Source organism: Rhea americana, unplaced genomic scaffold (genome assembly GCF_003343005.1).
Source record: "Rhea americana isolate MKP2758 unplaced genomic scaffold, rheAme1 scaffold_12, whole genome shotgun sequence".
NCBI classification, from domain to species: domain Eukaryota; kingdom Metazoa; phylum Chordata; class Aves; order Rheiformes; family Rheidae; genus Rhea; species Rhea americana.
Genome location: NW_028185261.1, coordinates 7,854,698 through 7,882,042, shown reverse-complemented (window position 1 = coordinate 7,882,042; position 27,345 = coordinate 7,854,698). Strand labels below are relative to the sequence as shown.

The 27,345-nt window shown below is 36.3% G+C and overlaps 1 protein-coding gene across 5 annotated transcripts; it reads right to left on the bottom strand.

The window, feature by feature from the left end:
• Window positions 1–3,258: 3,258 nt before the first annotated feature.
• METTL8 (methyltransferase 8, tRNA N3-cytidine) lies at window positions 3,259–26,357 on the bottom strand. 5 transcript variants are annotated; one of them, XM_085323096.1, is made up of 10 exons: window positions 26,206–26,355; window positions 21,328–21,419; window positions 15,969–16,360; window positions 15,337–15,386; window positions 12,884–12,947; window positions 12,410–12,549; window positions 9,236–9,342; window positions 9,082–9,147; window positions 7,361–7,587; window positions 3,259–3,337 (listed from the first exon to the last, which is right to left on the bottom strand). In XM_085323096.1, exons 1-9 carry the CDS (start codon window positions 26,346–26,348, stop codon window positions 7,397–7,399), a joined length of 1,245 nt encoding a protein of 414 aa, XP_085179222.1. In that variant the 5' UTR covers window positions 26,349–26,355; the 3' UTR covers window positions 3,259–3,337; window positions 7,361–7,396. The 5 variants fall into 5 exon arrangements, with proteins under 5 accessions (XP_085179222.1, XP_085179257.1, XP_085179248.1 ...); XM_085323131.1 differs by lacking the exon at window positions 3,259–3,337 and having other exon boundaries at window positions 4,123–7,587; window positions 26,206–26,357; XM_085323114.1 differs by lacking the exons at window positions 3,259–3,337; window positions 7,361–7,587 and adding an exon at window positions 7,596–7,715.
• Between the last annotated feature and the right edge of the window lie 988 nt (window positions 26,358–27,345).

Genomic DNA, 27,345 nt, shown 5'->3' with positions numbered 1-27,345 from the left:
ACAAAATGAATTTCAGCCCTTAAAGCAAAATAACAAAAATGGTGAACAAAGCTATTATCTCTGTACAAGAGAAATGAAATTTTTAATGAGATTAATGTAGATGGTCTTACTGATAGCCCCCCTTTTTTTTTTTTAACCCATTATATTTGCATTTTTCTTGTTATAAGGAATATTGGGTACCTGTTAATCTGGATTCTGATTGCAAGCAATTAGTCTACATCTTAAAGCAGCTCTATAGACTTCAACGAGTCTTCTGAACTTACTTTGACATAAATGATACAAGAATCTGGGTCAAAAGATTCAAAGATTTTTCTTTCAGATTTAACCTTGAGGCCCTTTACTAAACATGAATTGCTTCAAAGCAAAATAAATATTTACTGTTGCTGATACCCTGTCTCAAGCCAATTGACGCAAGAAGAAAAGAGCATGCTTTTGTAGTTTGTTAAATATCTTAAAAGATAATAATACTTACATGCTTTGCAGACTGTCTGCCATGTAGTTTCCTTTCTCATCTGCTCTCATTTGTTATTAAAATAAGCACATGCAAAATAAAAAGAAACTAAAAACAAGGTTCTTGTTGAATGTATCAATTGATCCCTTTTAACCATCAGTAAAATAAAATACAGACTTATTGTCAGTGTGATTTTGTTTTTCTCTCTTTGTATAAGCAAGCTTAGGCTGTTTCCAACTTAAAAATAGACCTTACTTCACAGTTTGGGAACTACTATTGAGTGTTTATTCAGCTCACTAATATTTGCACTTATATGAACAGATGAAGTATTTATCTAGAGTAAGTACATTAGTGTGTTTGTGACAATTTTTATTTCAAAACAAATCACATTCAGTGACAATCACAGCTCTGGCACACTGTCTTTTATTAACACACACTTCTTTAGTTGTTAGATCATAAACATTTAGAAAGAATTAAATGATTGACTTTGAACAGCATTGCATATTATCTTTGAGCTTACCTCAGCACYTGTGTAAACAGGCTTTTCATTGGTATTATTGAGAATTACACCCATTTATGCCAGGGATTAATATGCCAGGGTCTCTCTCTGTGAAATCACAGTTAAAGGCACAGTTTCTAGCTACTATTATTTTCTCCTTAAGTAAATGCATGTTYAGCTAAAAGCTGCACGGGTAGTTTGCGAGGATGGAGATTAAACCTGAAGTGAATGTAGAAGATTCAGCCCTGCTCCACTTAAAGTAAAAATTGTTTTGCAGAGGGACTGTCACCCACATGCAAGTGCTGGAGGGTAAACCTCTCCCTGGAAATGCCTCACRCTGTCTTTTTCACTTCTCCTCCCACCATTCTTCTCATTGTCTCACTGGGGAGCGTAGTAAGTGTCACTGGAAACTAAGCTGCCCGATTCCTCAGAATGACATCCGACTACTGCGTTTAAAAGAGCATGTAGCAAGCAGAGCCATTAAAAGTGGCAACGCTTTTCCTACTGTTGAATAAAAACTAGTGGTAGGTTCAGATTCCCTAAGCCCRTCTGCTGAATCCTGCACTGCACAACCACCCTTTTATTCAAGTTCAAAGATGCAGCTCCTCCATTTAAAGAGCACTTGTTATTTAGGAGGAAATGGAGGCCAGAGCATGCCTGACACTAAAGAAAGAGAAAATGCATGTTGGCTCTGCAGCAGAGCCCTCCAACAGAGCCAGCCTGACCTAAGCATAATTAACCAATTGCATATTCTTTTAGCAAACCAATTCTTTTTATTCTTTAGCTTTTAGCTAGTCCAAATACCTATTTACAGTGATACTGTCATAAGTGACAGGGAAGTGTGCTAAGACTGATGTCTCTCCCTGTCTCTCAGGTACTGTACTGAATTTGTCATTCTCTATGATATACTGACTTCTGTCTGACTGTTGCAGATTGTTACATGTTGTGACACCAATTAGTATGCTCCCTTTTAACTTTTTTCTCCAATTTCTACCTTAGTTCAGTAAAATTTGTCTACCAGACCGATTCTGTGCTCAGCTTTATTCTCCAGCTCTGCTACTGAGCAATGTTAGAACCTCAGAAAAGGTGGAGAAAGGCATTTTAAAATCTTACACAGTAAATACGAGATTTCCCTCTCACACATATACGTATAAAAATAAAAATGGAAAATCTCACATAACCAATTTTTAAGAACTCACCAATCCTTTAGCCTCATGAATATTGTGATTCCTTGGATAATTTATAGGTTATATATTAAATATTACTTTTATCAGCRTAAGCTTGTTGCCTGCTAACTTGACTAAATTACTTGGCCTGTTATATTGCATAAAGGGAGAAGGTGGACCTTCTAAATACTAGCATGTACTGTTATATACCATTGTCACATTGTCTATCATTCGTTTGTCTAACCTGCCTTCATACAGTTTTTTCTTGTCTTAGGAACTTTCACCATGTATTTTTATTACATATTTTTCTAACTGAATGGGACACACTACAGAGAAGATTATACATTGGATTTATGCAGTAGCTATACAGTATTCTCACTTTTTTACATCATATTTACACCTTTTAACACTGAGGTTGTTTTTATAACTGCCAGTATACACCAATGTTGTGTTTTTATTGAAGTCAAAAATTGATTTAGTATCAATACACATGAATACTCATATTATCTTTGAATATTTATTAACTTGTGTAYGTGAGCAGTGGGTTGTAGCTGCTAYTAAAGTAATTCACCTGCTTTCTTGGATCTTTCAGATTCCCTTCAAATTTGTAGCAACCTGATTAACAGGGTATCATCTGAAACTGTGTCTATCTCATTGCTCACTGCTTCTTCGCAGCAGCAATAGGCAAGGTTCCTTTGGCTAACATGAGAAGTACAAAGCTTTGTCATGCAGATACTAGATTTAGTATTCTTGATGCAATACATTATACCTTGAAGAATAACCTAGATTTTCAGGCCTTTGGATGAGTGCTCCTCTACAACTCAGATTTTGGGGCTGTCTGTTGTTTTAAATAATAAAAATATTAAAGAGATTCCTAATTTAAACTGTTGTAGTCCCAGATAAAGCCTACAGACTGTTCAGCTGTGTTTTCCTTTTAAGCTGTATTTCTAGTTTATAAAAATTCACTTAAATTCTGTTGAACAGATGCAAGTATAACAAACTGAGATTGGGAAGCACTTCAAGGCGATAATCTGCAGATATGGTCTTGATTTAAATGGGAAAATGTCAGAACATATGGAGTAAATTTAATTGTCCTACCTTGACTGCATACAATCAGAATGCAGAGATTTCCTTTTTTTTGTATTTGCTTCCCAGGAGGTTAGGATTGTAGTTCCTGTTACTTTAGAGTTTTGCTTGAAAGACGGTAAAAAACATTTTTCCCTAAGGAAAAAGCAAAAGCAGGTATATCATAAACCCGTCTGCACTGTAGCAAACACACRTGCATATCATATACAAACTACAACAAATGAAACATTCCATCTTCGTAATAAATTGAAATACATTGTGCACATATGGATGAAAGATAAAGCCTACAATGTTCCACTAAGATACAAAGGTACGGTAGCACTTGGGAGAAATAGCTTTTGAAGATGGATCTTTCCATCTCAAATCCCTACCTTGATTCGTTCGCCCAGGTTTCACCCTGTTTGTAACAGATCAGTCCCTCTTTCCCTCTTTCGCTCCATTTCACTGATTCCTAGGCCYAGTGTGCTCCCCATGTCACATCGTCCCTCTTTACACATCTTTTCCCTAGGTTGCCCCTGGTGTCCTGTTCCTAATTTACCTTTTCAGTTCTGCATCTCATTCTCTTTGCTTTGTCTGTCCAAACAACCAAATGTCTAATCTTTGGTCCAAACAGAGAAAATCTATTCAAAAAGTGACCTGTATTACTAACAATTAAAATATTTATATAATGTGTATATATGGTTTCTTTCCAAACCACCCATTATGAAGGTGCCTTAAAAGAAGGAACGGTTGATACAGAAAATGTCTACTATTATCACTGCTTTTACACATCTCATACCTTAACGTATATTGGATTTAAAATAATAAAAAATGGCCAATACCACTATATTGATTGAGCATTTATACTATTCATTGCAATCATTCAAAAAGGAAAAACAATGTTCTATACAGAAGGAAATAAAAATGCCTTCTACAAAAAATCTAGCCAGCTATCTTTACTGCAAATGTTTGTGTATATAGTGGAAACTGCTTACTTGTCCATTGTGCATAGAAAAAGGAGGCAATGAGAGTTCTCTTAGTATATCACAGAGTTCACCACAGCAGTGGATAAAGATCTCACCACAAATCAAACTAAAGTAGCCAAATCTATGTTGAGTGATTTCTGTTGATGCTTAATACAGATTTCAAGATTGTTCCATATTTTTATTCATTATTAAACTGGAGAATCTTCAGATTAGCCAAGTCACATTCAAAAGATAACATACAAATACAGTGATTTCTAAGACAACAGGAAACTTTTCCCTTGTGTCACTGGAGCTCCTACTGTCTCCYTGTTTGCCCTACATTTTTTTTTGTCCTTTTGAGAGTCAATGGATTTGCAGGTATTCCACAAGTAATCAGCTTGGTGTTGCTAAAAGAAAAATTTTTTACATGAGTAGATACTTCAGAATTAGTATAAGAAAGAAGGTTGGTCACTTTGTTTACTGTAAAACTGTGTTTTGTACATACTTTAAAACTCTATGAGACAGATGAATCCTTGGTCTGAACCAGTAAGACCATTCTCTTGTATCCCTATACATAAATGCAATGCAATAACTGTGGACATGAGCAAGTATACATTATTGATAAAAGCAAGTCAAAGCCAGTGAAGACAAAACTCAATTTTAACATGATTATTTTTCTGCAATTGGTACTTTTAACCACAAGTCTGCTTTACGAGCATAGGAAGTCATGCTGAAACAAAAAACCTGTTTCCTGCTTCCATTCAAGAGCCCAGGCATATACTTGATAAAAAAGTAATTCCAGCTTTCATAAGTAAAACATTCTTTTTTTTTTAAACAGGCATATTTTGCTTGCAATATCCGAATTTTTCTTTTCACATACATTAATAAGCAGTAAGCCATTTTAAAAACTGAATTTCCATTTCCAATATAATTGTCTGAAGTGCTTTTCTTATTTCAGTAATTCTATTGGCCTTTCTTTTGGCTATAACATAGCACTAGTTTTCCCAAGTAGCACAAATTAAAATATTTTTAAATAAAAAACATACCCTCAATTAAGCTTTTTGAAAAAATGCAATTTCACAAAGCTAAAAAGAGAGAAAATCCAATCCAGTTTCAAGTTCTTACTCAGAAATAAAATATCTTCTTATATTTGCCCTTTTATCAACTTTACAACATTTTAGACTAGTTACAATTCACTTTACAGTGGATACTCTACAGTCCTACAAATAGTAGTTGATCTTATTACTTCTAAAGGGGCACTATTYAGACAACATTTAAGCTGCAAGGTTTGGAACAGAAAGCATCAATTTTRTTTAAGGCTGTAAGGGAACAGGTTTCTTCTGATGTCATATTTTTGTTTAATTAACRTATTAAAATCCTGCCAGAAACAACGTATCAGTTTGAGAGTCAAAGCAAATAGGATTTTATTCTATTAAAATCTACATTACACATATGGGTAAGATTTTATGATACTCCAGAGCTTATCTCCACCATCAACCCCTGACAAAACTATACAAATGAAAATGCTTTGTATTAGACTCAGAGCTACACATACCAAAAAGCATACTCAATAGCACAGGGCAGTGATTTCCTTAACATACAAGCAGATATTTATATACATTTCCAACTCAGATTCTACAGTATCCTAAAACTTAGGGCTTGAAAAAACACCGTGATATYTTAACCTTTAATGTGATTTATACTACAAAGCTTCCTAAGATATTTAATTCATAGAACAGTATCTTACTCTAGTGGAAGTTTAGAAAATACAAGAAGCATACGATCAGATCCTACCTTCAAGGAGCCCTTATTGCACCTGAATTTGTGAAAGGTATTCGATTTTATGGAAAAAAAAGCAGGCCTTTCATTCTGTTAAAGGTGACAAAGATATTTAGGCATTCAAATATAATTTTTTTCTTTCTTGAAGTCAACCAGTTTATACTTAGCTCAGCAGCTAACAACTGGCAAAAATATGGGTTGTCAATTGTGACATGCTTACCCTTCAGATTAAAAGTGATTGAGAGTGTCACCACACGAATGACACTCAAAACTGCATGTTCTAAATTGTATGTGTTCTATACCTTTGTTAAAGTAACACAGACATCTGTTTCTTGTCCTCTTTTCCTTGAAGTTAAGTGACTGCAAAATTACATTTAAATAAGCACATACAGCATGGATTGCAAACACTTTTGAAAACAGTGTTTGCATTCTGGTTTTCTCTTTAAAAGCACTTGAAATACTAATGCATTCTTAACTTTTTGCTGTCTCTCCAGAGCATCAATAGAAGATCGTGGTGTCTCGTTTCTAAAACTCAGGCCCTAAGAAACTCACTTCTCTCTGTAAACACCAAAAATTTCTCAGCTCCCATGTACACAGGCCTTTTAGTGTTGATTACAGTATGCCGTAACAAGACTAGTAAGTTCACTGGATTACCGTTTTTSATCCTCCCTCTAGTGTCTCTGATATGTATCATAAAAATAATATTTCTGTTTATTTAGGCACTGTTGGCATTTTGGTTATCCTTTCCTACATGATAATGATGTTCAGCTGGCAACTTAGGGTACTTTAAACATAATACATGTGTTAGCTGTTAAAAAGCCTTGAGTTTGGCAGGTTTGTGTTGAGTATGTTGATGGAAGAGGAGACGTCAGAGAAATAAGGCAGTCACAGTGAAGGATGGCAATCGCTGACTGATCTGGTAYCTCTGAACCACACATATGCCATATGCAGTTAGTATGAAATAATCACTTTCATGCAAATCAGAAAGTGATTCTGTCAGAACCTTCYTCTGACGAATGTTAGAGGTAGTGATTCGCTGTTTATGTACCAAAAAATTTTCCTCCAAAAGAGAAAATACTCAGAAATTAAGGCAGCAGGCCTTGTAGTGCCAGTGAAAATAGATATTCTTATTCTTTAAATCTCTGAAAAAATTCTGTTCAGTCCAATACTTTTTAACATACTATGAATTYCAACAGGAACTGGATACATGTTAATATTTATTGAGTATTCACATTCAAGGAAGTAAAACAGTTCAAGGTCACAGTTATGAATAGATTAATGCATATTCCTTTACTATATATAAAGTAGAATTTAGGCAAATTTTTCCAGATCATTTTCAAATATATAAGTTTACAAAACATCAAGGAAAGGTTTTCAGTTCAATATTTGTCTCCTTTTCAGAGGCTAACATGAGATTTATAGGTAATATACGTACTCAATCTTGCTTCAGTTTCTGGAGTTTATGGTATATTCAGCCATAAGGGTGCCTTTTGGTTGTTTCTTCAGGATTACTCAGAGATAGCAGGAATGGTTTTTGGAACTTGCTCTGTATCCAGACTCGCTGCATTTTGACTTTTTTCTTCCTGTTGACTTGTAATCGCCGATCAACTAAATTCTGTACTTCAGTTAATCCAGCCAAGTTGAACATGTTCCATACCTCATCTGTTTTCTCATATGAAGAATTATTATAATTTTAGAAAGACATTTGTAGAATGTAGTGATTAACAATCTGCAGTTCATTCAAAGATGGAACTAATTCTATTTTGTTATTTGAAGATCATGGAAATTGCCTGCAAAAAGTCTTCTGTTAAGAGATTCATTTTCCCAGTTTTCAATTTATATTACAGAAGAAATGTCATGCTGAGACCCAAAGCACATAGGTTATTACTTATGGCATTCAGAAATCCCCTTTCTTAGAGGAATTCAGATACAATAGAGCTGAGGAAAGCAAATATATATGACTTGGTCACTGTTTCCATGATATTGATTTAAAGCTATTTCATCTGCCAATCCAAACATCTATGACAATGTCATTATCTCCATGTTGACAGTCACAAATGAACCACTTAAGCTTCTTTTTCATGAGTAAGCACAAAAGTTTCAAAAATTGTGAAGCCTCTTGGAATTCAAGCCATTTCCCAAACATGTCYTAGATTCTCTTTCTCACCTCTAAAATTACCCTAGCTGGGAGAAATCCTGATCCATTTGAATTATTTACAGTCTAGGCTGTAGAGAAGAGAAGTAGTTTAATGTTCTCTTTTACAATTTCCAGCTACTGGGCAGTAGTATGTCAGACTAAGCTGATTGCCAACAGAACCAGATGAATGGAAGAGAAAAGGGCAATGGTCATTCAGTCAAGAATTTCAGCTTAGCCCTGGAGAAAAAGCAGCCATATAGCCCGGATTCACCAATATGGCAGAACAAAATACCAGACCCTGAACAGCTGCTCATTTTTCAAGGCATGTTTATCTGAATTTTAAGAATACATCAAGTCATCTTTAAATAACAGTATTAAGCATTCTGTATCTAGTGAGATTCTCAAAAAAAGAGAAATTCCAGCTATAGCTGTAAGCAATCTTGTAGATCCTTGGATCCAACAAGCAGAGGTAAGACTTTTCATGGAGTGTGTGTCGTTAACAAAAAAGTTATTAACAAGAAGCTTTTTATAGACTGGACTTGGGTCTCATGGTCACCTTAATCATGAGATGGCAACATGCMAGACAGAACTGCACCTGGTGAACCTGAAGATAAACAAAATCCACTCTAAATCATTTAATACTAATGTAGGTTTGGTGTTGCTTACAGGTGGGGGGGGAATCAAATACTGATTTATCTCCTACAAAAAATGATTTATTCTGAGAATTTAGAATAAAAGTAGACATATTTTATTGGTCAAACAGATTTTGTGCTCTCTGTGGCTGTTACTGTAATCTTCTAAGCTCACAGATCTGATCCGATGATGTTGCTATAAAGAAAACATGTCTTGCCACATAAAGAGAGACACATAGTGGCTAAATAAAAATTAAAAGCAGAGAAAGGAAAAAGAAAGAAAGAAAGAAAGAAAAGCTTTAAAATTTTGTTTTAAGATAAGCTTTTGTAATCCAAATCTTCCTGAGAGACACACACCACTTTCTATAAAACTAAATCATTTCATACCTTTGGTAAAGAAATAAACTCTGGTTCCATCTCCTCGTACATAAAAGTTTTCTGACAAGCAATGGCCTAGGAAATTAAAACAATAAAGAGAAAATCCGTATAATTGTTTTCAAAGACAGTTCAAAATAAACAGTAAAATATGTTTGTTAGTTACCTTTTTTAAAACGAAGTTGAGATGTATCATATCTTCCATAGTCTCGAAATAACAACATTCCTCCAGGTTTCAGTAGTTTAGCCAACCTATTTACAACCCTTTGCATCCTTAGAAAATAGATGGAATACTAGTGAAATTTCCCAAGATTTTTTTTTTCTAGATGCTTGGACTGTACATAGATTTCTGAAACTAGAGAGAGATGTGTCTATATTTACTATGGAAAGGCCAGACACCAGCAAACAGGAAGAACTCTTTACAAATAAAGTCTAGGACAAAAATTTATAAGGAACTGTTATTACAGAATACAAACCAGAGAGAAAAAAGGAGGAGTCCTTTTCCTTCCCTTAAACAGAATCTCAAGGACAGATTAAAACACAGTTTTTGAGTATATGGGTCATATGAACCAGGTAGATACATGACAAACAAGGAATGAACAGTTAGCTATGTTCATTGGTGAGCTAGGTTCAGCCCTCTCTCTGTACACAGCAAAATCAAGGGCTTGGAAAGCAGACAAAAACTGATCTAACTTGTTTATGGAGGTAATTATCACACAAACAAAGTCAGCACCTGAATACCTAACTGCGCAGAATGGAAGAGGAGTCTCAGTAGTACCTGAAGAAAGAAATCTTGTAGAATTAAATCTGGAGATATTGGCAGTTAGGGRAGGAATGTCTACATCCTCCAAAATGTTGAAGTGTTTGTGCATCTTGACCATATCTAACATCACTTCTTCTTTATCAAGACCACACCACCAGCCATGTGTATTCTAGAAATAAGTATCATACTCCATACTTTTTCCCATGCTCTACCCCAGAGCATCTTCCTTCTCACTACTTAGGTTTAACTTGGAGCTTCTMATAAATACATTTGCATTATTCTGCAAAGTACCTTACTAACCAAGAAAGTTTAACTCTCTCAAAACAACATACAGGACTCCAGCTTCTCCACATTCACTAAAGACCACAAAAGGCCATATATGCCTGGCAGGCAGCAAGGTAGAAGATACTGCAAGCCTAATTTAATCCTTCCTCTCTCAGGGAAGTGGACAGGCAGTGTGGGAGACGTGGAACAGAGGGAGGGTAATTTAATGGAYAGGAAAGACAGGGTGCTATATCTGAAAAGAACTAGAGAAAAGAAGGTACTCCTTGCATATGCAAGATCAGCATACCATTACTGCAGAGCAAAAGAATATCCTTACATCGCCCCTGCATCTTGGTCAGCTTTCTCCTATATGCTCCTTATCTAACAGCAGTTTAGACATCCTGTCTTGATTTTTAAGGGGCTAAATTAGGAGATAATTCAGCAGAAAATAACAGCATACTTGCCCGCTCCCCCCCCCAAAAAAAAAGAAAAAAGAAAAGGAGCATATACTTGTTAAACATGGGATTTCCTCAGAGGAAGCCAAGTGCTTTGRAAGTTCTCATTTTTCATGCATGATATCAGCAACAAAATAGAAAAAGGTAGATCACATAAGAATAAGAGACTGCTCAAGAAAGGTAGTTACACATAGAGCTATACACATTGCCTACATAAGTGTAAGTTTTGTGCACAGAAACACGTACATGCACAGAAAGTGAAAGTGCTGTGAGAAACCTGCTCTTTTAGGACTAGACCACATTAATCACATAGCATGAGGAAAGTTTAGTATCTTTCAAATTCTGAGGCCAACTTTAAGAGGGGACTGCTAGCAGAAGTAGTGTGTTACCTTTTAGGTACAAGAGTAGCAACTGTCAGAAATAAGAGCCCAAAAAGAAACCATTCGGTAACAATGGTGCTGAATACAACTACATATCTCTCACACATGTCTTCCWGGTCTCCTAAGCACATATATCTGAAGTTCTACACCATCCCTCTCTTGGTTTTCTTTTCCAATCTCCCTCATTTCAAAATTTTGATATTTGTATAATAAGCAACAAGGGGCTGGATTATATTTGTCTTTATAGAGTCATTTCAATTCTAGGTGATGAGTGTAATGACTCAAAAACCTTTGGAAACTGGCTTTTATCACACAAATAATTAAAACAGGTATCTTTACACACATACACATATACTTGCAAAAAAACCCGTACCAGCCTTTGGCGGCTAACGTAGGGAGAAAGACAAACACATTTATTCTCGAATGATTAACAGAAAAAAACCCACAGAAGTTTTGACAGAACATTTGATTACTGCTTCTACAGGCAAAGTGATTCAGTGAATGTGTCTCTATTGTCCAATTTCCTCCTGGCTGTATCACTGCAGTTACAGAAATCTGAAATCTACTGCTTGAATTGTTTTTGAAATCTGGACCCAGGCATTGCATGACTCATACACTCATCTCTGAACAAACAGGAAGGAGCAATATCCTATATGGGAAATATTTTTCTGTAAAGCTAATCATTAATAACTTAGGCAGGCAGGCAGGGAACCAGGCCACAGATTTAGGCAAATGTTGTTCTGTTTGCCAAGCCCATTTTAATGACACTCTTAAAGCAATAACTGTCCTATCACACAGAGCACACATTTCCCTTCATATGGTCTAGCTAAAAGAAGAGTCAAGTAGATTAACTTACATGCACTTTTTTGTACTCGTTCCATTAAAAAGTGCATTTTCAAAATTAGCCAGCTTTAACAGTCATGAAGTTTGGTTCATTAGACACTGAGAGGCATCAGTAATAAGGCTAATAGCTCTCAACATAATACCATGCATACAAATTAGATTAAGTTTTCCTAATCCAAACAAGCTACACATTTCTGAATGYGTTTTAAGCAGCCAGTTGGTATACATCTGTGTGTGGGGAAATCAGCAACCTAAATCTTTATTGATATATTGTAAGATGTTAAATCAAGAATGCTTGCTTTTGATCACCAAGAATCATTTCCTTTTGAAAGACTAGCAGTCTGCTTCTCAATTTGTATATTTCTTGAAGAACCAAGAGTTTTAATAGGGATGTATTTTGTTAGAAACTCATTTTATTTTGATGGAGACAGGAGGCTCACTAATGAAACAGTCTGACCAGCCTCTCTTTCTAAGCTGAAAATGGGAAACAGCATTTAAAATACCTTGTTTTATATATACACCATAGCTTACTAAATAATAAATTAAAGATTCATCATCTTCCTTTGATATTCTTGAAAACCTCTAGTGACAAAAGAGATTCAATCCATTTGCTTTGCCCTTCAGTCTTCATTTACCTGTCAGGATGAATAGCAGAGAGCACAAAGACAAGGAGAATGACATCCAGTATCTCATCAGGAAAAGGGTAGGGTAAAGCATCATCACACACATCATGAACAAAGGCAAAACACCAAGCTGAATTGTAGGACAAACGTGACTGTTACGAAAAAGATAAAAAGAAACACAGAGAGAACAGTAGTAGTTAATACGTTTACTATGATTCAAAAAAACTTTTTTTCTTCAATTATTCAGTACTGTAAAACATTTCATATAAAAGCCTATTCTGTCTGGTATCTTACTCAAGCTGAGAAGCAAGCTCACTGATGATATTCATTCCTCTCTTGTACAGAGTAAGACTTTGTTCTTTGGAATACTGAAAACTTCAGTTAAAAATTGTCAAAGCCATAATGTTTCTTTTCATGAAGATGGCTTCCTGTCAGCCTCCTGAATTACAGGCTTATAAGGTACTCTAAAGTGAGCATATGAATTACCTTTACCAGCTCCACTGCTCCTGAAGCAAAATCACAACAGTACAGAAAGGTACCAGGTGTATTGCTAGGAAAACAAAACCAACATCAGTTAAAGAACTATCATTGTAAAAGATAAAAGTCTACATCACTGATCTTGGAAGTACACACGGCCCTTTGGGGTTCTCTGCAGGTTTGATCAAGCATGCCTTATTAAYGTCTAGCACATGGAAAGCCACATAGCTTGTAATGAACCAACAGGGCAGACAGATTCATAAGAATACCAACAGGCAGTTAGTATAAAAAGAAGAATTATAGCCTTGTCAGGGAAGAAATGGAAAGGAAAAGAAAGAAGGTCACAGAGGGCTGTCATGATTGATGGCAATGTACTAGTGSTGTGTTACATAAATACACATGAATAGGTCACATTTTCTTAGAGAAGCATTGAACCAAATCTCTATCATTAGCCCATGTAAACAGGCTAATTAGTGATACGATCTTTTTTTTCATAGCCACAAAAGTCATACACAGTTCTGAAGAGGTTTGGGTTCCCAAGTGCCATCTGCTGTGCTTTTGATTAAATTAAGCAGTACTGGTTGCTTCCCTCCACCATCCTCTCTGTTTTATAACCAAGGTGAATAGAAGTTTCCTGTAACACTGTTTTTTCTTCCTCCCATTCACGACAAAGTCAGCTGCAAATTTCCTTATATTGTGCATCAGATATTAGTAACTCCGTTGAGAAGTTTTTTTTACCTCCTGAAAAAACAATCTGAAAGTAAGCACAGCCCTGAAGACCCAACTGGGGGACAATCTCATGATCAACTCTTGACCAGATACTCTCTCCTAAAATACTGGAGACTTTAGATAGAGGGTTACTTCACAAAAGAATCTGGAGAAATACAGCAGTGCTGTATATACATAACTAAGTGACCTGTCTCTGAGAGCTCATCAGGTTGTGGATCAAAATTTATTCCCATCTTTATTCATCAGGTGTGTGACCATCATGAGATCAGATCTCTACCACGGTTGAGGGCATGCAGCTAGGCTTTGAACCCAGTCAGTCACTTGGGAAAGGTTAAGCTACTCACCCTGACTCGTTAGGGTGTAGGTTCATTTTTTTTAAATGTAGAATAGGAGCTCTGTGGAAGGTCAATTTAAAAAGATACAGCTTGACCTAGATGGTTATTTTATGATGCTTTGTATTAAAAAGTAGTGACTTAATTTTTATGGATGGGGGAGCAGTTTTAAAATTATGTTACAAATCAACGTAGAATTTTTTTGTAGCCATAGTGTAATCATACTTGACTCTAGCTTCTTTTTGTGTACTTTCTAAAGGCATTTTTTATGTTATTAAATACAGAGTAGAAACAACTGTGCTATAAAGCTATTTAAGAGGTAAGAGATGCTTCCATCATCTCATATACAAGACAAATGTTCAATTCACTGATCTGATCAGTTGAAGGATTTGCATAAGAATGGAGATCTCAAGCAAAAACACCAAATGAATGGATCCTTAATCAAAAATGCTAACCCATGACTAATGCTTCCTGTGAGGAAAACACAAAAGTTTGTCTCTTCTTTTTCAAAAGAGACACTTAGGATCCTTCCTCTATGTAGCATTATTTCTCCAGCTTTTCATGTGACACAGGGCTTGCCTTTCCTTTTATGTGTCTGAAGCAAAGCATCTGTTTTGGGATGAAGGTGCACTGCTAACATTGTAATAGTTTTCATGCATGACCATAGCACACCACTTACATTCTCCCAGTCTCTGTTCCTGTACCCACAAAGCAGAGTACTTTCACATAGTGGTGGTCAGAACTGGTTTATAGAACAGTAAAAACTGTGCTGTATACAGTCTCTTGGAGGTATGTACATAAAGAAATCCAACCTCCCTTGATACATACATAACCTTCCAATAAAACCTGCCTGCCTATAGCTTCTGTTTTTAGAAAAAGGTGTTAAGTGGATTAGGTGTCTCAGGGAATTAAGAATGCAATATAGGACTTGTGCTTTCCTTGCCATTAAAATCTGAAGCAATATGACAAAGTGTATCAGCCAAATTTGGAATAATACAACTTCTAGTCAGTAGATCATGCGCCATTATTTACTGTCTTTGATTCTGGCCCTTTGAAGAGATAATTGTCTGGTAGCTGTATGGAGACATATGATACAAGGGGTGAGAAAATTTAATCTGCCTGAGACTAATTACAAAAAGTCAGTCTGAATGCATTTGAAAACAAACCTACCTCCTTGTCAGCACACATGGTCCCGTCAAGACTAAAGCTGAATAGCGTAAGGAATATATTGTAATGGCACTACCAACATTTTTAGCGGTCCAGAAGCAATCAGAAACTCAGGGAATTTCTAATTCTCTATCAAAGCAACCTTTCTTGAGGCACTGGTCTAGCATCAAAATTTGAAGAAAATACAGAAGACGAGAATGCAACTTTTGTATTTAAAAATCTGGCACTACATACCATAGAACTTTCAAAATAGGAAAGACACTGTTTCCAGCACCACAACCAACCTAGAATCGAGAGAGAAACAAAAAGTTAAAACAAATAAGTGAATAAAACCCTGTACTTTAGGACTTTCATCTTAAGCTAGTTGGTAGGCAGGAACCATAAGACCTGAAGATATGTTGGACAGAAAAAGAATAAATTGCTTACAAAAAACTCCCTTACCACTTCTTCTATCACCAGGTTTCTCCTTAGTATCTTTCCAATGCTAAGAAAGAACACAACTCTCAGAAACAACTGCATAGGAAAATGCAATATTCTTGGGTAATTTCACCATTTGGGAAGAATGTGTTGACTACAGAGAACARAGCATTTTAACAGCGAATTTTCTTTAGGAAATTAGAAACTCAATTTCAAGTGATTTTCAATGGAATCTGGCCATCTAGCCCCAGATCCTACTCTGGGAGAAACTTTCAAGAAGAAACAAAGCCCAGACCCTAAGTTCTTCTGAAAAGTATTGCCTTAAGTGAACATAGTACTTTAACTTCTGAACATTTACTTTCTTGATAGTTATTTTAGCATCTTTATCCATACTTTTGAGCAATTACGTAGAGTGGTAAATCATGGGTGGAATGTTTGCAGTGCATTACCTCTAATACTCTGTAAGCAGCACCACTACCAGGGAAGGATTCTAGCYTGCCAAGTTGTTCTCTACAGTTTTCATCCTGAGAATTGTCAGTAACAGATTTTGCTTGGTTTTTGTTACATATTTGTCCTAATACAGAAGTAGAGTCTTCCCCATAATTACTCTTCCAGTATTCTTTTCCTTCCTCAAACATTCCATGAAAATCCTGGTGAGGAAAACTGCTGGTACTCTTAATGAGTTCTGAAGATTTTTCCTCTGTTCTCAACTGTTCTCTCTTCTCTTCTGGAAGAATTTCTGGGAACTCCAGAAACAGCCAATTGCGATCCTTAAAAAAGTTATTTTTATGAGTCTTATAAAATTCATTCCAATAATTACTGGCTTCTCTCTCATACTTGTCTGAAATAAAAACAAAACAAAAACTGGGTGAACATGAGCTTAACTGCATAATAATGTAAAACAACACAGAATTAGGACCCCAAATCTACCATTTAAGAAATATGCTTCCTATATTGTGCATCTTTAAATAAAACACACAGATTCTGGTTCTCAATTTGGTTTCACAAGAAACTCCATGACAGTTTAATTAGATTTTATGTCACTTAGGATGAGACAGACAAACTTTCTGCATCATCAATTTTTTCTTTTATACAGTGACATAATTTGGCAGCATCACTAAAATAYGGAGTCATGAGCTTCTTGGACAAATTTTCACATCCCAAATTATAAAACCAATGCCTCTTCTCAATTAAATATTTTCCACACCTTTTCCCATTTAAGAAATACTGGATGGATACTAATTCCATGATTTATGAAACTCTGAACAATTGAAAATTTATCGGCAGTGACCGTCATCTCTCTAGAAAATATCAATTAGAAATCCAGTTCCATGAATTGATCAATGCTATTGCATAGCCAATAGAAAAAAAATCATTCAYACCCATTCAACAATGCAGTTTTGACAGAAAATAACATTCAGGGGCAATAGAATGGTTTTCTTGCTTTGAAAACACTTCACAAAGTTTTACAATAGACCTTTCTGTAACATTATGTCATAAAACATATTCCTATGGAATCAAAGCACAGCACTGGGAAGGACTTGACCAAGTCGGAAAATTCACAGTCCTTTCACACAGAAGTTTAACTTGTTCTTAAACTCCTCCACTGATGTAGCTTAGACAACTTCCTTCATCATCTATACTGTTAGAAACTTTTTTCACTACCCAATCTGAAATTTCTTTATTGCAATTCAGTTCCAGTAATTCTTGTCCCATTAACAAAGCAGGCAGAGAACAGATTAATCCTTTCTCTTGGTAAAGCTATTTATTTATTTGAAGCCTTTTACTATGCCTCCCCTAAACAATCTCTTTTCTAGATTTTGTAAGTCTTTTTTTCCACAGAAGTCATGATTTTTAGACTGTTAATCATTTTAACTTTTTCCTCTCTGCACTCTAATTGATCTACTTCTTTTTGGTGCTTTACATCAGGAAAAGACCTTACCAACACAATGCAAAAGCAGTATTGTACGAGTCTTACAGGCTGTAATCCTTTTTATACATCTTGGCTTGCCATTTTGTAACAGCATGACACTGCTGATTCAGCTGGTGATTCAGCACAACCCTCAGATCTTCTTCTGCAAAATTACTACCTAATCAATTGTTCCAAAACCCAGTATTTTTTCCAGGAGATTACTCCTAACCGAAGTATTTTGCACTTATCTTCAGCAAACTTAACTCCATTTCTTTGAGATCATTATTCCAATTTGTCAAGATCTTTCTCAGTTCGAATACTCTCTTTCATCATATTTGAAACACGTCCTCACTTGTTATCATCTTCAAGTTTCCCATTCTTGAAATCACTAATGGAAACACCAAGCAGTACTGGAGGCAGAACAAAATGGTGCTCTGCCCAGTACAAACTCCCATTCTGAAAGGAACTCTCTAAGTGTTCATTCACCCAGAAGCAGTTTCATTAGATCCTTCTCATCTAACTTGCTTAGGAGATGCTTATGAGACATAAAACACAGTCGAAAGCCTAATTAAGGACAAGTTTTAGGACATCTGCTGTTTTTTCCTTATCTCCAGGGCTCACAACCTTCTCCAAGAATGAAATTAGTCTGATTTTATATCACTTATTCTTGAAAAATATTTGTTGGCCAGTATTCCTCTCCTTGTTCTTCCAGACCCAAGTGTCTGCAARCACTTGATTATTTCTTCCAGTATTTTTCCAGGAATTAAAACTGTAAATCTCTGACTCTTCTCTCCCCACCTCCTTTTTTAAAAAAGTAAAATTTCTTTCCTGCTTTTCTGGTCATCCATATACTCTATGGATGTGCTCTGTAACCTGTTCTTTTTCAGTACTAGAACAAGTAGTCTTCTTACTAGTACTAACTGTGCTAGCCACTAGACTGCAGCTAATCCTTTCAAAGGAAGGCTGATAAAAAAAGATAAGAATTTCAGCTTTTTCAACATCTCTTTTTTGATGATTTTTCCTTCTTTATCTCTTCTGCTAAGTACTGAACCAAATCTTTTTCTTGTTTTTCCCTCATTCCGAAAGCATTTACAGAATTGTCTCGTTACCCTTGACATTTCTTGTTAACGTTACATCATATAACACATTTTTTTTCAATTCTGTCCCTACCCACTCACATTACCTGTTTATTTACTTTTTACAATATAGTACTGAGTACATACGTGGTGCACTTCACCTACTACACTTGTTTAAATCTTAACATACATTGTTACAGCTTTTTAAAGATAAACAAAGCTAAGAATATTATTAGACACACAGACAAGAAGTGGGAAGCAGTAAGGAGGTGGCAGAATGCCTTGTCCTAAAAATCTGCATAATTTTAAAAATTTAACATTCAATACATCCAATTGTATTATTAAAGGACAAAACTCAGCCGTGTTGAATTGTACAGTTTTTTTTTTTTTACAATTTAAGTGCAGCATTAACTGATGTCTTATATATCAGATTTCAATAGTCTTAAATTGCACATTCATAGAGATTGCTCAACTCAAAGATAAAAACAAATCTTCTACTCAGAAGACTCATAAATCATCGTCATCCTTTGTTATAGTTACTATTTTTCTACAGGTTTGCTCAGAACCTCTGTGTTTAAATTCCCAGCAAGTTTTCTAGATTTCAGAATGTATTTAATAAAGGAAAGTAATCACTAAAGTCATCCTTTCAAATTGTATTAGTATGGTATTAATCGGTTCAAGTGAAAAGACACTATACTTTCCACTCCTGCTCCACCGCATAAAAGCCACTCATGCAATATTCATATAAATTTTTTTTCACATATGTTACTGAAACCATAATTATTGAATCAACTCTACTAACAGTTATCTTCTGAATTTATTAGAAGATATCACTAAATATTACTTGTCAAATTCAACAACTCTGTACTCTTAACTTTATTTTGTTAATCTCTGAAAGTTTCCTAAAACAGAGTGGGCAGTCATCCTCTCAGCTGACCTGAGATTTGTTGAGGGAGAGGGGAGGTTTGCTCATTTTATTTTAAATAGCTGCCCGACTACTGTATTATCTAAAGATCATAAAATCATAGAACAAATGAATGTGTAAGCTTCTGAAACAAAAACAATCTTTTACTCGGTCAATTTGCTTCTTTCTTCTTAATGGAATCTGTTACGACATGTATCTGATACTACAGCCATTGGTCATGTCTGAGAAGAAACTGGACACACTAAGTATATCAAATATGTAAAACTAATACCAAAAGTTCATTAAGTTTTACTTCTCCTGTTTTACTGAGGCTCACCAGAACTATTCTGTTTTAGTGATATCATAATATTATAGAAATATGTCTTTTCTTTTCCCTCYTTTTGTAATTTCCAAGGCCCCAAAATAACCTGCTCATTAGCTTCAGTCTAGTTCATTGTTAACACAAATGGCCCAAAATGTGCTTCCAATAGCAGAACAGAGCTGAAGCTTTTTGAAGGAACAGTATCAGCAATGCTTACCTATTCAAGTTTTAAACAGAGAGGCATTCATGGGAAATGTCTTTGGATTCTTGTATTTCTTGGCAATAGGCAAATGCCCGATTTTTTCATTTCTAAGAAGCACAAACTACGTTCTAATTGGTTAAACAGCTTACTTTTCAACCATGAGCTCATTTTCAACAGTTTCATACAAAAACAATGAAAATATTATATGTCAATTTGAAAAACAAATGATATCCTCCCGGATTTAGACAATGAATGAGTTAAGCAAGAACAGAAAAGGGCAGGATGACAGGAAGGTCCAGAATAGGGTCAGTTTCAACTTAGTATGCAAAGACTCCTTCCCATCAACTATCATCAAAAACGAATGCCTATTCTCTTTATTAAAACACAAAAAAAGTAAGCACTGGAAAAAAAGAGGCCTCAGTTCCAGAGCATTCAAAGTGATAAAGGGCATACAATCTAAGATACATTCACAGGTAATTCAAATACAGTCCAGCATGCGCCCTAGTTGTATTAAWTAAACTGAGAATAAGGTCATAAAAACACTATCTAATTCGACAGCTTCAAGACACACTAAGTTAACTGACAMCCAGACCACACACACAATAATTGTTTTCAGAATATCTACCTAAGAACAGAACAAAATAAAATGCAGTTTTCTATGTTACAATCAACTTAGCATTCCAGCTTTGGCATACAAAAACTATCAAAAAGTTTGGTCTGGAGTTTAATTTGCCAGTTTGAACATAAAGCTATCATTCTTCAGAAATGAAGACTACATAAGCTTTCCCTCTAAAGACAAGCATGAAATTCCTTAATCCTTTATAGAGTAGACTCTGCATGATGCATGGGAACACCTTCCACATGAAGTGAGCACATTGCTTCCTGAAGCACTTCCAGCTGCCCAAGGCATGAAGCTGGAACCAGTAACATAACTGAAATATGGTGCTATGTAGAAACTCCAGCCCTCTAAACAATGCACAAATCATTACAAAGGATTTGAATATCGTACATGGGAACTTTAGACTTCAGTACTCCAGCTGGCTGCGAATTCATTCCGTTCTGTGAAGGTAACAGTCTGTGYGGTGGAAGTTTTACTCTGAAGCACCGCAAAAGGAGTGACAGAACTGGCAATTGCAACATGATGAATTCACCATTTTATGTAAAACCTGCAGCCCCAGAAAAAAGGCAAAATTGCTCCAATAAGTAACTGAACTSTGAGCAAAATGCACTTTGGGACAATCTTTTGAGGCAACAAATGAAAACAAACAAAAGATAGATTTAGTAAGGAAAATTTTAAAATGAAAGGAATATTCTTGAATTCTTTAAGCATCTGTAATGTTTTAATACATGGTATTAAAATAGTAGTTTTAAAGTTATTACGCAATTTGTTACCTTGGTCTTCCAGTCGGACTTTCACAAGCGAGTTTTCTGCTGCTTTGTCCTTGGCACGCTCTTCCTCTTCTTGCGACCACTGCACGTGGTCCCTGCAAAATGGTAGTTGAAGAATCTGCCTTTAAACACGATTTTGCATAATATTTTGGGAGAGAAAGGGGCAGTCACAAATTAGCTACATTGTTTATTCCAGTATTACAGAAACATATTTTGATGCAAGAGGCTCATTCATTTGTACCCAAAGAAATCTGGAACTCCAGCAGCTCTGGATTTTTTTTTCCCCCTCCCCACGCTTTCCTCTAAGCCACTATCCTGACAGATAGTACTATGCTCTCTCCTAGGCAATGATCTTAGCAGCTGATTATTTTCATTAACTCTGTTGCACACTATCTTTTTGATCTTTCTGTGAGATACTCTCTAGACTTCCCTTTGCTCAATAATTTGCCACATTAATGGTGATAGAAGTTGTAGTGTTGCTTCCTGGTCTTATCATGCCAGCCTTCATTTACATAAGCTACCCTGTATGAAACAAATTCATTTTCTTCAAGTAATGTACTACGTATTACATTCCAGCAAAAACAGTGCATCATCTAAGCTTTTCCACTATGAGCTGACAGCTACATCATTTGGTACCTGATAACTTGAAATGTGTCAAACAGAATTGTACTTCCTAGGAACCCACTCAACAGTTTCATGGTAAGCAAGGGTTTAGGGAGATGCTTTGCAGTATGCTTGTTTATATTATATTTCAATGGAATCAGCATCTTGGGAAACAGTGCTAGAGTATAAACAGTGTAAAAGTTTCAGTGTGTTATACATAAAAATTAATTACACAATAAAACTCAAGTGAGATGATTAAGAAAAACTTTCCAGCCATAAATGCACTGAACTGGTAGGCACTTCTTTCTTAAGAATGGAATTAACATACAAGACATAGGGTTTATAGGAGTGTATTTCAAATGTCCCATTCAACTTGTATTTGACTTTGATATAGACCTATCAGCAAAGACCCTGATGCAAAAAGCCTCTCATACTACTACTGTTTATGATGGGAGGAACAAAGGTCAGTTAGCTAAGTAATCAGCTGTTCACGAAACAGGGAACATACTTTATCTATTCAAGCAGAATTTAGTGGAATTGCTGGAACAAGATTTTACCTATTCAGGGAACAGAGACAGGAAATACTTAAAAGGGGAGAATAAAACATCTGTAAGAAAAGACAAGCAGCGTTACGATAGTTCCAGAATCCATGTTATTTATATTTGCATGAAGTGGTTCCCCTAATGTTACACTAATCCATTAAATGTACACAGAACCAAACCAAGACCTGACCCTGACAACTCAGCTTCTGCATTCCCTGCAGATTCTGTGTTTGAATCAGGCCACAGTGGGGACAGCCCAAAAATGTCCTGGCAGCTTTTCAAAATAAAGAAGCTGTTCCACTAAATCTTTCAATCTAAAGACAATTTTAGAAGTACTATTAAATTAGGCAATAGAATTTAAGTGATCTAAACCTACTGAAAACAGTTAACTGAAAGCCTACGACTAAAATTCCATTGCTTACAGTGGGAGAAGGAAGAACGCACCAACTTGAAAGGGGTTGACTGTCTCTACAATCTGTCTAGCATCCTCCTGTCCTATACTTGATGACATATAGGTAGTTTAGGCCTTGAGTGTTCCTCTTTGTTAATTGTGGGAGACTAACTGGCATGTATTTGTCTGCTTGCCTCAGACTTCCTCATGTTTGCCTCAGATTTCCTCATGTCTACTGAAAGATTTCTCACTGTTATCCCCTACAGGTTGCCTCTCCCCTTTCCATATTCATATAAAAAGTATTCCTGTTCAGTCTCAAAGATGTCTCTGAAAGATGTACTGTAGTAGAACAAAACTGAACCACTGAGGSATTACCAGCCAGCCAGCCTCTTGGAAAGACTTGCTTCCCTCATCGCTTTTTTTGACCTTGCCTAGTCTAGCAAGCTAAAACCAAGGACTATTCAGATGGCAACAGTAACTGTCAGAAGAGCTGACTGTATGGCTCACTTGTATGATTCATCAATTTTAACACATCATATGTGTGTTAGACCCCTTATGTACTCAACATACAGTATTGTATGTGTCTGAGGTTCTCCGTCTTCATTGACGGTTCTTTTTTCCTTTTGTCTCTCCTTTTTTTCCCCTCAAGCTGAAGAAATCGCTTGTCTCTTTTCCTAGAACCATCWGTATGAAAGACATCATACACAACAATGGGACAGCAGCAGCAACACGTCTTGACCAAAATCTGTGAGAAAGTGGAAACAGTATAGCTCTCATGTAAACTATTTAACCAGTTTCAATATTTAAAATGAAAGAGCTCCTTCAGCATTGTAAGCTAGCATAAACAAAGAATATAGAATACTTTTAAGTACAGGAGTGTTTAAATTCAGAAGTGTTTTAAGCTGAACTTCAACAGTGGCAAGGCAAGGTCTCCATTTTAACCACATCAGGAACAGTTAACACGAGTAAATCTGATGAAAGATCAGGCAATGCTACTTTCAGTTCAGCTTGCTCAACTTATCCTTTTTCCATTAACTTATTTGACAACATAGGGTCTAATTGTCTCTGAACCTCTAACATGTGAAAACTAATCTAATTACTAACATGAATGGAAGATGAAGATTTTTGCTCTAATGTTCAGCATTATTCAGTACTCCTCTCTCTAAATAACAGAAAAGTACCACAGCAAATATCTAAAGCATTACTGCACAAATTTAATTTGTTTAGTATTCTTCGCACCAATGGTGACAGCTCTTGTCTCCCTGTCAATTCACATAAACAAGCAAAAAGATCGGTGCCATTTTATAAACTTCCTAACAAGAAGAATGGAAAGCAAGAGGACATACGAATCCTTATACATAATTCTGGGGAAGATCTGTCCTTTATGCCCACTCTATATGATCTATTCAGCTTAAYCACTGCTCATCTTGATACCCCTTATCTGCCTAAGGAGAACCCTGCTGATCCAGCCAGCTTCAGATCCAAGAAGTCGTCCTCCCTTTCCCCCCCAAAAAAATGATTTCACAGCCAGGTTCTTGATTTATCAGACTTTCATGGAATCCATGCAATCTCGATGCCAGCTCCCTCTGTTGCATCTGTTCTCCCTTGGGAGCTATAGGGATTCATACACAGATCCACTGCCTGAACACCATTCTTCCTAAYAGGTCTTTGCACCTCCCATCCTCACACCTATCTTCACAACCAACCACAAGTATCATAGTTTGAGAACTCTGTATTAGACTGCCATTGAAAGCAAGAAAAACTGAAGCTATACATGATCAACTATTTGGAAGGAAATTAAAAAAATGAAACAAGACTGAGTCTTGCCTAGGCACAATGTTACAGAAAAGGAGTGTCTTTTTTCTTAAAATTTATTCCAACCTAGACAGACTATATAGCCTACATTTGAATTATCTTTCACATAAACAAAGGATTTTTTTCACCTAACAGGACGAACTGAGTTTGGAGGATGCTTAGAAACTATACTACATATAGATTTACAGAATAAAATAGAGACTTTACACTCAAAATAATTACCAGCCAGCTTCCTTGAACTTAGAGAAGTATAGAAAACTCCAAATTTGGCCTTGAGGTGGTATTTTTACCATGGCTTGTGGACCTCTATAGTTCAGAAAAGAATGATAATATATAGGAATCACAGAATGTTTGAGGTTGGAAGGGACCTCTGGAGATCATGTAGYGCAACCTCCCTGCTCAAGCAGGGTCACGTAGAGCATGTTAGACAGGGTTGCATCCAGGCAGGCTTTGAATATCTCCAGAGAAGGARACTCCACAACCTCTCTGGGCAACCTGTTCCAGCGCTCTGTCACTCTCTCAGTAAAGAGATTCTCGTCATATTCAGGTGGAACTTCCTGTGCTTCAGTTTGTGCCTGTTGCCTCTTGTCCTAATGCTGGGCACCACTGAAAAGAGTCTGGCCYCATCCTCTTGACACCTCCATTCAGATACTTATACATATTGATAAGATCCCCCCTCAGTCTTCYCTTCTCTTCTCCAGGCTGAACAGGCCCAGCTCTTGCAGCCTTTCCTCATATGAGATTCTCCAGTCCCCTAATCATCTCAATAGCCCTTTGCTGGACCCATTCCAGGACCTCCATGTGTCTCTTGTTCTGGGGAGCCCAGAACTGGACACAGCACCCCAGATGCAGCCTCACCAGGACTGAGTAGAGGGGGAGAATCGCCTCCCTCAACCTGCTGACAACGCTTTTCCTAATGCACCCCAGGATACCGTTGGCCTTCTTGGCCATAAGGGCACATTGCTGGCTCATGGTCAACTTGTTGACCACCAGCACTCCCAGGTCCTTCTCTGCAGGACTGCTTTCCAGCAGGTCAGCCCCCAGCCTGTACTGGTTCATGGGGGTATTCTTCCCTAGGTGCAGCACCCTGCACTTGCCTTTTTTTTTTCTTTTTTAACATAATGTTCCTCTTTGCCCATCTTTTCAGCCTGTCGAGGTGCCTCTGAATGGCGGCACAGACTTCTGGTGTATCAGCCATTTCTCCTACTTTGGTATTATCAGTAAACGTGCTGAGGAGGCACCCTGCCCCTTCATCCAGGTCACTGACGAGTAAGTTAAACAATGTTGGACTCYGTATTGATTCCTGGGGGACACTGCCAGTTACAGGCCTCCAACTAGACTTTGCATCACTCATCACAAGTTACTGAGAGCTTCTTAAATGTTCAGGTTAGTTCTGACAGTCTACAGTTCTCTCTAGCACTACCTTTTGACATATATTCTGTTAGCCCATCATTATAGATGCAAAGATACCATGAATCATCATTAAAAAAAAAGAAAAAAAAGAAAGTTAACCTTGAAGAGACATCTCACCACATGTTATGCTCAAAAATCTTAGAAGGATCAGTCAAAATCCGTGATCCAAGTGGAACAGCTGGTCGTCTGCTACTCAGGTACCTCTGTTGCATCTTGCTTTTCCTCAGACATAAAGCAGAAAACCTTGTAATGAAATTCATTTTGTTCAGAGACCTACAAAACACAATTAACTCAAATTACAGTTTTGCTGTAACTTAATTGTTTATGTCACTTAGACRAGAAACTGGTCAAATAGTCAAGCACCAATATCAACTTTAATAATAATCTTTAACTGTAATATCAATTTAAATGCTTTTTTTAAAAAAATAGCAACATCCCTTGAGCATGCCGAAAGCTCAAATTAGCCAAAAGTAGGCTACCACAGTAAAAGTGGCTTAAAGATAAATCATTTGGWGTAGTTTCAAAGTCCTATCAGGCAGTGAAAAAAATACACAATAAAACAATAAAACAAGTTTGACATTGTACCTTTAAAAAGACAAGCAAAAAGCAATCAGTAAAGAAACCACTTGTTCTAGTGGGAACATGCTGTCATTGGGCTTGACATTTTTCACTCCACTCACTAGATTACAGTCTTCAAAAGATTTAATTCTAGAGCTGTTACTGTGGTTTTATGCTTTCATATAGAAAATGAAAGATAAAAAAAAAGCATTTGTAAACATTATGCATGAGAAATGATTCCAAAATTTCTACCGAGTATTGTCATAATATCTGTTCARTGCCTCCTTTGAAATGAATGGTTGAAAACATTAAATTCATATTCAAAAGAATTACAAAGTGCATGAGATTTTTCTATTACATGTATAATTCTTTCTTACATTGCTGTATTTTGAGTCTCTTCATACAGTATTAATAATGAACAATAACAACTGTGTAGATCTAGTACCAGCATTTTGTCTTGTAGGTTTTTCGACATATTCTCGTTAATGTAGGCTTTCTAGGAGATGAGTAAAATAAAATACTCCACCTACTACTTTTACCCTGATGTGCCTTTGTTCTCTTTTCCTCCAAGTGCTCTGCATAAGACTTTTTAAAAAAGAAAAAAAAAAGTGGGGGGAGTACTAAAAATCATTTTTAGACTGCTTCCTCTCTATAAAGCATACATACAAATATAATGTACTGGAAATACAAAACATAGTT